Source organism: Pomacea canaliculata, linkage group LG3, assembly GCF_003073045.1.
Source record: "Pomacea canaliculata isolate SZHN2017 linkage group LG3, ASM307304v1, whole genome shotgun sequence".
Taxonomy (NCBI): Eukaryota; Metazoa; Mollusca; class Gastropoda; order Architaenioglossa; family Ampullariidae; genus Pomacea; species Pomacea canaliculata.
The window spans coordinates 28,185,096-28,197,104 of record NC_037592.1 but is presented as its reverse complement, the minus strand read 5'-3'; the positions used below and the strand labels follow the sequence as shown (position 1 = coordinate 28,197,104).

General features: G+C 34.0%; 1 protein-coding gene across 1 annotated transcript in view; it reads left to right on the top strand.

Moving 5' to 3' along the window:
- LOC112559599 (hepatocyte growth factor receptor-like) overlaps positions 1-12,009 on the top strand; it is a 28,192-nt gene that overhangs the window by 7,204 nt on the left and 8,979 nt on the right. The window contains 11 exon segments of the mRNA XM_025230932.1: positions 1,594-1,621; positions 1,624-1,738; positions 2,105-2,269; positions 2,442-2,541; positions 2,978-3,229; positions 4,813-4,968; positions 5,328-5,613; positions 6,884-7,024; positions 7,527-7,610; positions 8,303-8,487; positions 11,644-11,753. Coding sequence (XP_025086717.1) covers positions 1,594-1,621; positions 1,624-1,738; positions 2,105-2,269; positions 2,442-2,541; positions 2,978-3,229; positions 4,813-4,968; positions 5,328-5,613; positions 6,884-7,024; positions 7,527-7,610; positions 8,303-8,487; positions 11,644-11,753 — 1,622 coding nt within the window.

Sequence of the window (12,009 nt, the reverse complement as noted above, 5' to 3'; positions counted from 1 at the left end):
TTCTTTGTGTTGCATTCTGATTAAAGAGGACACTGTTTATTACCCTAAAATGCACTTCTTATTAGATAAGAAAATAATGATTCTGTGTAGGATTTTTCAGCTGTTGTTCTGTTTTGAGTTTTTTAATATCATTAAAATATTATTTTTTCTTTAATGAACACTTAACAGTATAAAAGTGGAAAGCACAATAGACTAGACTGTGAATTCATTGTATATTATAAGTTATTGTTCTTTATTCACGTTTGCTAGAAAGTTGATGAAATTAAGTGTCAACCTTATAAATGATTTGTCTTTCAGAGGATTTGGTGCATTAAATGCCTTTGTGCTGCTGAACATCAACCTTTAGCCTAAAGGAACAATGTTGCCTTAATATCTTGAGAAGTATTTCCTGTATTTAAACACATTTAATAAATGTACTGAACCCTTTTTAAGGGAAGGTATGCAATAGTTGTCTTAATAACGAAAGTACTTTTTACAGGATAATTTGTAAAACATCTCCAGTGGCTTCGGAAACTGAGGACGTGGTGACATTAGAAGTTATGGAAAATATTCACACTGATGATCGCCCTTACTATTTAGAAGGGATAGTTACATCGGATGAAACATTTTCCTACAAGGTAATTCTTTTGTTATGTTTTTTTTTTTTTTTTTTTTTTTTTAAGCGAGTGTATTTTCATATAGTCAGCACTCATCAGCACTTTGTACACGTGTCGGCCATTTATACTCATTATGAAAAAGTGTTTAAGATTTATCTTTTTTCAACAGCTGTAAAAAGCGGCTAGCCAAAGTCAAACTGTTTTAAAATAATTCTTCACAGACCCTCTTAGGAATTTTAGTCATTTTCATAAAATCTATGTATGATGCTGTGATCTGTTCCAAATATTTTTTCCTGGATAGCTGGTATTTGAAAGATTATGATGGTTGTTTCTGTTGTTTGCTCTGGGGCAATATTGCAGTGCTTCTCTTTTTTCCCTTTACTTTCAGTTCTTTTTTAAATTTTACTATTGCTGTCACCTGACAGATCAGAGTTATGCCATATTTACACATCACTCATAAGTTGACAATCACTGGAGATCATGAAGGTTTATTATTATTAAAAAGATGTTCAGAACCTTCAGATTATGTAGAGCTTACAGGGGTTTTGGAAAACACCAGTTTTGAAACAGCTCTGTTAAAATGGACTTTAAAGTGTATGGCATTAGTGTATGGCTTAAACTATTATGAAATAGATGTTTCTGTTTTGAATTATCAAATAACTTGTAATAGACTATTTTGTTACATTCAGTTGTACATGTTTATTTGCTTTTTAAACCTCTGACACATATATTATTATTTTGCAGTTTTCTTCTCCCTCATACATCTTTGAAAATCATCATTTGCTGAAAACCTTTTCTTTCTTTGTTCTGCTTGGTAGGAAATAATTCTTTGGTGATCTGGCTTCCCCTCTTTTTCTCTGTTCTACTTTTTCTTTGTAATCTATCACTCAAATGATGAAAGAAAGAATAAATTCATAACAGCATGATCAGTACTGCTTCAGACAACTAATGCTGTGATATACTATACTAATATATCATACTTTTTGTTTTTTTGCAGATTCCTGAAGTAAAATCTGTCAGTAAAAGAAAGGGCCACAATCAGGAGGAACCAATATCTCATTCAGCGGAGAAAATCTGGACATAGGTTCCAATCTGAGCGTTGCATTTGTCAACTCTGAGCCATCAAGCTGCATTATCTATGGGTACAGTCTGAGTGGTTTAAAAACACAGTGCTGCTTAGAATCATGGTTCATGGAGTCCCATTTTATTAGATGGTGAAGATGAATGGGAGATGACAAGGTAGAACTTTAACCTTACATTGCCAGGATGATTCTGATGAACCCAGGCATTTTATAAGCATTACAGACCCATTACAGACCCAACAAACCATCTGATCTTGCAGTTATAACTTACTCTTTACAGATCCCTTTATGATCATGTTTTTCATGACAGTTGTAATGTGATGGATTCATTGGCTTAATCCTAAGTCAAGAATTGAAGAAAAATACAGAAACAAAACAGTAAAGCACAAGGAAAAGAAAAATCTTTTTTCTTTAACTCTGTTGCAGTAAATCTTCTACATCTATCAGCTGTACAACAACACCCAGCCAGACTGTTGGGGAGAAACGTATTGTTATCACCATTGATGATGAGCAAATAATTCTGACGCAGACTTTCAATTTCTTAAGGGATCCAATCATTCTAGAAATGTTCCCACGCAGATCTTTTTTCAGGTAAAAAAGTGTATATGGTTTGTTTGCATGTTCAAGCTCTGTGAGAAGTGGTACATGTATCACCCTTTTTTCAGTTTATATAAAGTGAAAGCTAGGCTCCTCTGTTACCTTTAAAAGAATGGCTGCCTTTGCTAACTTACCAATCATCATTTTATGTGTATATCATTTTCAGTGGTGGTATAACAATCACCATGACAGGTGAAAATCTTCATGCTGCTGCTCAGCCATTACTAAGAGGCATTTACAATGGTAGTGATATAGGATCCTCAGAGGTGAGAATAGTTTTACAAAACAAAGATTATTATGTATTTCTGGCTGCATTTTAAATGTTGTGAGAGCTAAACTAAGCAATACCACCTTTTAAGAAATCTAGAAATCCAAGTAAATAATTCTGAAGTATTAATGTATGAACAAACAAATTTAACATCAAATGCCTTCAGGCATATTCTAATGTTCCTCTATCCTTTATTAGCTCAATCAGAGTTTAGAAAAAAAGTGCTTCCATCTAGTCTGCTTCCTCTTCATTTCTTCTAAAGTGACTAAATTATTTTAAAAGCATAGAGCTGTCTGATGCCCATTTTTTGGCTGTAAGGATATGCATAATTCATTTGAATACTGACTTAAGGAGAAAGATTGCAAAAATTTCCTTCTTGGAATATTTGCCCCTGCAAGTTGTATGCTGTGATACACCATCTTTTGTTTATTTAGATTTGTCAGTCAAGCACAGATGGAAAACAAATGACATGTCCTGCACTAAATGTGGAGAAGCTGTTTCGATCAACAAAGCACCAGCTGGAACTTGTACGGCTGTATGTGGTGATGGACGGCGTTGAACTTTTGAGGAACCTGAGGAATATCAACGAATTTCAGTATTTTCCAGATCCAGTCTTCTTTCCTTTCAGTGGGGAGAATAAGCTGAAACAATTTGATGTCAGCACAGAAGAATTCTTGGAACTGTCGGTGAGCAAACTTCTTTACCTGGACAGGTAGAAAATTAAAAGATGGTAAGAGGATGGAATAGAAAAAGTTTATTACCTGTGCAGAAAAGATCATCTCCCTATCAGACATTAGTTGCCATATTTTTAGAAATTAAACAAAAATTAGAAAATGTCACAATAAATATGTCACAAAAATACAATTTTCAATTAGTCTTAATAATCACAGTTGGCAGGTATTAACTCATTTACATTTAGGAAGTAGCATGCTTTGTTTTTACTTTTTTAAAAAGAAAATTCACATCTATCAGCTTACCCAGAACTGCCTTTCAAGTGGCTCTTCTGTTCAGAGGTAACTTTGCCTGAAGTATAGAGTTTGATGTGAGCTTTATGTGAACCAGTTGCTTGCACTTTATGCTGTGGCATAGCAGAGCAAAAGCATCTGAAAAATAAATCTCAGAAAATGTCCACTGTCGAAAGCAAAAATGTAGGGAACGCAGTTGCGGAATGCAGACAACCTCAGTTATTGCATGCTGTTTGTTCATAGTAGTAGCTGTATTCATGACTGGCAGAATACATTGGTGTTTATTATAGAGCTCGATTTTTCACTACTGAGCAGTGAGCTCAGTGTAGTTGACAAAAGAGAACACAAAAGATATAAAATCAGGGGACCAGGATATAATAGTCATGTGAAGTGGAAGGACAACAGATGCCTAGAGCCTGGTTTGCATTTTTTTAGTTCATGCTGTCATCAAATAATGACATAAATGTATTTATGCATTGAATGTGATGTTTACTACAAGCCAAAAGAAGGAAAATGTTCCTATAAATTACATTTTGTTGTCCCTAACTCCAAACCAGACAAGCAGCCACTACACCCGATTTTTGCAATACTCCTTCTGAATATTAAAGCTCATAGGCTACATTTCATTCATAATTTTTTGGCAGAAATTTTGAAATCCTTAACACTGACTTTTTTTTCACATCACTGGAATTGATATTATTTTACAGGCACCTGTAAAACCATGAATAGAGTTCATGTTACTTTCTTTGCATTCTTGGAAAAAAGTCAAATGTTCTGCACAGTATCTATAGAAACATTTTCTGACTTGGCAGAGGTGGACTGATTAGTGTAAGGACCCCACACATAAACCTGTGATAAATGTGGTAATCTTAAATAAATATAAAACGGGAAGGATCTTTAACTGTGTGTGTAAAAATCAATGTGTACAGCACACATCATGAAAACGTATACAGAAGAGAGATGGAGGTAGTGATAGTTCTCATAGTTTTTCAAATTCCACTTTTCATGATTGCAAAAGTATAATTATTTGTTGAGGTATCAGCATGCAGCATTGGTAGATATTTAAATGTATATACTTATTAATATGTAAATAATTTTGAGACACCAGATTTAGAAGACATTTGAACTACCATTTAGTTCAGAAACAGCTAAAAACTGGTCAAAATTCTGACCCAAGCAGTGCTTTCAAAATAAGTCTTGAGATATAGCTCCCATAACTGCTTCCATACTACTTAATGGTTAAAGATTTTGTCTATACAAGACTTTTCAACATTTGTGAGTTTTTCCTCTATTTTGTTTCTCAGGGCAAGAATCTTAATGTTGGCTTCAGCGCACAAGACATTGGTGTATTTATTGGGCAAGACCGTTGCATTGTCATTGAAAAATCTGACAGCATCCTTCGTTGCAAGCCTGAAGTCAAAGACGACTACATAGATAGCCAAAATCATCTACCTATTCATGTAAATTATAATGGTCCTGATTTTGTTTGGGTTTCTTGTCATTTTAAGTAAGGGAAGCAATAATGTTTGAAAGAGCAATCAGCGTAAGGTTTTGCTATGATGGGTTTGATCTACAGTTCACAATATTTTTAAGTAACCTTTTGATATGTAAAGTTTTTCAATAAAATATGAGTGGTTGAAATCTAGCTGATGGACAAAAAAATCTTTTGTCTGTAAATTCTATTGTTTTTATCAATGATATTTTATTTAAAAAGACTTTGTGCCTGGTTTTATACTGGTAGGAAGAGTAACTTTGACAATGACAACAAAATCATGTTCTCAGGGTATAAATTGATTTTATTATTTTGTTCTTATGCCAGGTGCAGCTGGGTAACCTCAACTTCAGTGCTTCACAGATTGGGTATATTATTTATTTGAAAAGTGCACAGGCAGGCCTTACAGGAGCTCTAATTGCCCTAGTTGTGGTGGTAATCCTGATAATCCTAGGAGTTATTGTGTTGGTAGTTATCATGAAAAAGAAGAGAGTTGGGTTTTTCAAGCCTAAGTCTTCCACCACAATTGCTTACACTGCAGGCCATGAAGTTGGAATGCATAATCTGGATGCTAATGGAACAAGAACCTACACACTGGAGGCCAGAGAAAATGGTATGGACCATTGACAAAATTCGTGATCATATGTAATGTCTAATCATATTACAAAACTAATGCAAGATTTGTTTTATAACTATTCCATTCACTTATCGATTTGAATCTCGTCTATTTTGTGTCTGTCCATGGGGAAAAAGTTGAAGGTGTGTAGCATGTTGTGTTTAATTAGACAAAATGCACGGGACTCTTTCGTTTGTGTAGACAAAGTCTTGTTCTCTGTCACGTGATCTTTTGACATATGACCAAGACTGCTTACCAAGTGAGATAGACTGTTTTCTATAATTTTTAAAACTGTGTTTTGAAAAATTCACTTTAAAACATACATTAACTCACAAGACACCACCGATCACAAGTTCAAATCCTAGCAATGATCACTGACAATTGCTGTCTGTCTTGGTCCTACATCACACATAAGTTCATCTGCTTGACCATCTCGGGAAGCTATCGCAGTTACTCGGCGGAAGGACACAACGGTCGATTTCACTGGATTTTTTTATTTTTATAAAGATCGGTAACCGAAATAGTGCTAATAAAGTGAGAAACGAATCATTTATTTCTTCTGCATTGCTCTCGTGCACTGCAATCGTAACTAAACATAATTTTTAAACGTTTTGACCGTCAACGCAGCCTTATCACAGCCTTCAGTATACCTTTAAGAATTTCTGCTTGATGCCAGGTACGTGTATTCCCAACTTCTGTACATAACATACAAGTATCATTTCTAGCAGTTTAAGTTTTTTGGTTGTTGGTTTTTTTGTCAAGGTTAACAGTTGTTTCTTAACTCTACTTGAAAACAATAACAGCAACCTGCAGGTGGATGCACTGTTGTTCTGGTCTCATTTTCTGTCCTGCTGTGTTCAGCATTGAAAACCTTGTTGAATTTTTTGCAAAATATCTTCTTGAGTACCATAGCAAGTCCTTATGTCTATAATAGTCTCTTCTAGATATGCTGGAAAGTACTGTAAAGAAACAGTTTTTTAGTAACAAGTATTGCATTCACAGGATTAGTACATCACACGTTTTTGCTGTGCTCCATTTTGTAACATATTCAGTATTGCTTCAGCTGTAGATATTTCAATATTTGACCAGCAACACAAGCTCCACTGAACCAGATTTTATAAACATCACAACCCTATCATGCTTATGAGCCAAAGCGCATTACTACTTTAAGAATGGCTCTCTAGCATGTGTGAAGCTCTCACAATCACAGTGGACCAGTGACCTCATAAGAATTTTTGTTGTAACCAAGTGTTTTGTTTGCTTGTAGACTATTTTGACCGTACTGAAATACATGGAGCAGCAGCATCACCTCTACACCATATTGATGAGGACATGCTGAAATTGATTCAAAATGAAAGCCTACTTATAGACCATGACTGTTTGACTTTGGGAGAGGAGATTGGTAAAGGTATGTGAATACGCATTTTTTCTTCGTACTGTACCAGATCACAATGTGGGTGATTTCCACATAGTCGAGTCCTCTGATAAGTACTCGAAGAAAGAAATTTTACCACCAAAAATAGTATTTTTATCTTTGATGGTGTCAAGTTTTTTAAACATAAGATAAAATTTCTTTTTTTTTCTTTTTAATTTGAGCCTTCATACCAACTTAAACTTCAGATTTATAAACTACATAAAGCTTGAATGCAACTTTTGATGAAGGGAAATGAAAACTACTCTCTTCAATGTTCATAAAAAACAAAATGGGATAGGAATAGAGTGAGCAGATAGTTTGCAGACACTTTTCTAAATCTTATTTTGAAATAGCATAGGGCATTTATTTTGATTTGGAAATGGTGGAAGAATATTTTAATGTCTTATGAATGTTGAGGCCACCTTGAACTGATTCCTTAAAATTCTTTTTTTGTTCATATTGTTTGTCATTCGTATTAATTATAATTAAACTACAGGCAACTTTGGATGCGTTCGACGAGGATTTCTTACTTTGCCAGAACAGAAAGGAGATATTTTGGTGGCGGTGAAAACACTTCATGGTAAGTCTTGGTGATGCTGTTTTGCTGATTCTTTCAAAACTCCATTGCACTTCTTACACTTATTTTTTTCTTCAATTTTTTTTTTTTTTTTGGGGGGGGGGGCAATTTAAAAGAAATTAAACTATCACACGGAAAGAAAGGCAAAGGGGTTTGAGGATAGCTGGTAAATTCAGTGAAACCTTCTGTTCAAGACCTTCCCTACTGCAACTCTTCTCTTAGATATGACACAAAAAGTTATAGGGGCGTATGTCAGTGTAACAATGTTATTTCTTTTATGATTGTGTCTCCAACATTTGCTTTTAATCATGACTTTCTTGCTTGTTTAATCATATTTTAAAATAGACTGCTTCTGCGGAGGTTCTGTGTATTTTGTAGGAGTTGCTTGACATGATTTATGCTTTCATCATATCTCACTCCTGCTTCGTCTTCCTCACTCTGTCATTCTCTTTGTACACATACATGCTCATACCCTCTCACTCTCATTTTCTTTTTATCCCCATCCTCACTCATTCTTTGTATCATCTTGTCAAACAATTGCTAACCCTACCTTTTATTTTTAAAACCTAAATTTATTATCTGTGAGCTTCAAACTTTCTCGCAGAAAATTCTGTACTTAATTCTTATAGGCATCTTTCATCAACAGGTAGGCTGCTTGCTTTGTGGTCCATCTTTACTATGGTTGTATATTTCAGACAACAATCCCCGTGAAATAGAGCTCAACAGCTTTCTACAAGAAGCTCTCATCATGAAGGACTTTCACCATAGCAATGTTTTAACTCTAATTGGCATCTGCCTGAACCTTGATGACATGCCTTTGGTTGTTCTGCCTTTCATGACTCATGGTGATCTTCATACCTACATTCGGGATCCGAACAATGTGAGAATTTTTTCTATTATATTTTAGTTGGCAGTTATTTTTGCAAAAAATCTTCAATTACAGGACTTCTTGGTCAAAAGGAGGTGAGTGAAGAACAAATGCAAGTCTTTAAGTGTCCTTTAAGTAGTTAATTGTGAATAACTGTGGTACATCTTGGTTCTACTTTAAATTATAAAATTTTTGAATTAGTCTTAGTGCCAATAGTACAGAGTCACAAGTATTTGTTTTACTACACTTTTCCCTGTACTGTGCATGCACAGTCATACATGAAAAGTCCTACATTTTTCTTTTCCTGATCCTGTAAGATGGTGTAAATTTACTGTCAGTTTATGTTGCAAATGGTTTTCTAAGGTGGGGGGAGTTTAAATCATAATCAGTAGTTAGAGATCATATGGCATCTAAATGTTATTCTTGATTCATATTTCTGATTCTACCTTTGACTTTGTATGTATTAATTTTTCTTTTAATGGTGGAATTTGACATCAAAATGACTCTCTTACCCCAAAAAGTAAGACTGTGTCTGTCCACTTAAAATTAAATAAGAAATTTGAGGGTGTGTTGGAGGTCTCATTTGATAGCAAAAAGCTCATCTTTTGTAAACTATGTAACAAAATGTTAAGGTTGCATCCTCTGATCATTGTGACTCACAAGTGCAATGTACAGAAATAGGGTAAAGAAGTTATCCAAACACAGGGCATTTGACAAGCACCCCAGTTGAAAGACAAGCAATGGAAGCAGAAATTGTATTGTGTGAATTCATTGCTGAATACTGACAACAGCCTCAAGAATCCAACCACTTTGTTTCATTTGTGTAAAAAATGTTTCTAGATGAACTTGACATTTGCTGTGTTAATTAAAGTCACTGAGGAGTTAATCAGCCATAATAAAGAGCATTGCTTTTTTTTCAGCTTATGGAGTAGTTTGTTTTAACAGATCTAGTAATAGCTGTAAATTTTATCATGTGACGATTTAAAAGACCTGCATCTTTCTTCTTATCCTAAAGGCAAAAGGACATCTGAGAAACGCATTGGCCATAAATTTTCATAAATGTTCAATGTGCATCTTCTAAATATTAATGCTATTAATGAATATTATTATTGGACATAAGCCATGAATAATAAAATAGAAAGTAACACACTTTTGTACAAATATTAAAACTTTTCATTTTTGTTTTTAACATTTGTTCAAATCCAATGGTTTCCTGGTTTTAAGTGAAAAAAACCTATGACTTCAGTACCAAAGTATTTGAGTTACACTGGCAATGGAACTCTCAGTGTATTTTTATCCTGTGGTGAAAATAAATTAATCACTGGTGGTGAGAAAAGAATACTGCACGTTCAATTCACTTTTTCCATGCAGTTTCCTGTCAGGATAGGTAAGTATTAACGTGCACATTCAACGCACTTTATGTTAATCGCAAAAATGTTGATTTAAAATTTTCTTTTCTGTTTTTGTAGTTAAATGTTCTTCAAGATTTTGTTCTAAGTTTTGTGAGAACATTTAATGAGAAATATAATATCAGCTGTGCATGCTTTTGAGAAATACATGTCATGAGGTCAGTGAAACTGTTAGGTGATATCACTTTTTAAAAAATAAATTGTGTAAAGAAATCAGAACATCCATACAGTGCTATGTGTGGTGTATTATTTGCACACTAAATTTTCAGTACCACACCTAGTATATGTGTGTTGTATTAATTGCATCTTTTCCCAACCCTTCAAATCTTACATTTCAACACTGTTTACATTTCTGTTGGAAAAAAGAAATGGCTATGAGCACTAAACAGTAAATAAACAAATGCATAAATTAATACATAAATTACTTAATAAGAATTTAAATTATTACAGAATCCCAGATGCAGATCACAGTCCTCTACCGTGGTGTTTTTGCTATTCATTTTAGCTTGTTGAATGAGATCTCATGAATGATTTATTTGCTCATGAGATTCATTCCATAATAATAGTTTTAGTATTATTACTGTAGTTCTAATAACGTTAGTTGATTGTGTTGGTGGTGTGCATTATGTTGTAATACCTTTACTCATCTCCACTCCCCACCCTCCATCCCCAGCTGTGATCCTCCCTTTTTCTTCAGTTTTTGCTGTTCTTCGTAACATTAAAGCCTTCAGCTTTGTTTTGATGATGTTTGATAGATGTTTGTAACCTACACAACTAGACTTTTGCTTATAACTTTATCGTTCATTTCTCCCACAGCTCTTAATACAGCCAGTGGTTCAATTGCTGTGTATGATCATACTGTAAAAGTTCCTAATGAAAATGCCTAAATTAAAAAAGCAGAATAAAAAGATAAGCCCTGAATATATGACTTAAATTTAAAGTTGATCAAATTTCCCTAAATGTTTATTAATTTTTTGTAAACATGTGAAGCCCATAAGTATTAAGGACAAACTTTAAGTTACAGGGAAAGTCATGCTGTGGAGTTACAGAAGTCATCTTGTAAAAACAAATTTTGTTACTTGTATTGATGAGTTCAGTTTTTATCCTGTTTTGTTTATTAGGGATTTTTTTTAATAAAGAAAGGAAAAAATATTAAGCATTTATTTGGTGACATTAAACTATAATTTAAAAGTACTAGTTGTCTCTCCTTGTATTTATTTATTGCTATTGTTTTTTATGCGTTTTACCATATCTTCAGTGTCAGTTTCTATACGAACAGTATATTAGCTTGAGCATCATTTTATGATGAAATTCTACTTTTTGATCTTTTTGCCCAGGTTTTACTGTCTCAGGCTATGTACACAGTGTGTAGGTCTGAATCTTGGAGTTTGTATTAAAAAGTTTAACATCTTTCAAAATCTGGAGCATCAAATACTAAACACTGAGAATTTGTGGGCCAAAGAGTCACATCTTCCAATTTGCACCCCAGTTTGTGAAGAATATTTTAGACTTTCTCTTGCTAAGTTATCTAAAAGAACTAAAGCAATTTGTATGACCCATCCATGAAAGTATTATGTTCAAAGAAAAAACCTAATTTTTTATTCATCCCACCCCTCCCAGAGTTTTCCAGACTTTGTATTACTTGCTCACACCTTTGTTGTGCTGAATCACATGTAATTAAAAATTCTGAAAACTGTATTTCTGGCCAAGCCATTAGTGACTGTTTAGTGCAGCATTTTAGTGACTTTTCTGTTTTCAGCTACCCACAACCAAAGATTTGATTATGTTTGGAGTTGACATTGCTCGTGGTATGGAGTACTTGGCTGGTCTCAAGTTTGTACACAGAGATCTAGCTGCCAGAAATTGCATGTAAGTTTGCTAGCTTGTATTTTGCCTACAGCTGTAATGCATGAAAGGTGTGATGATACTTTAGTTTGAAGTGATAAAACATTTACTGTAGGCATACAGATTCCTTCACTATTTTTTCCATAAATATTAGGGTCATTAAAAAGTTAAAAGGTTGCCCAACAAAATTTTAATAGACTTCAGTCAGCATTTTCTTGGAAGGCTATTCCAGGTTTTGCTTAAATAAATTGATGTGTGTGTGTAGTTCTGTATTTAAATA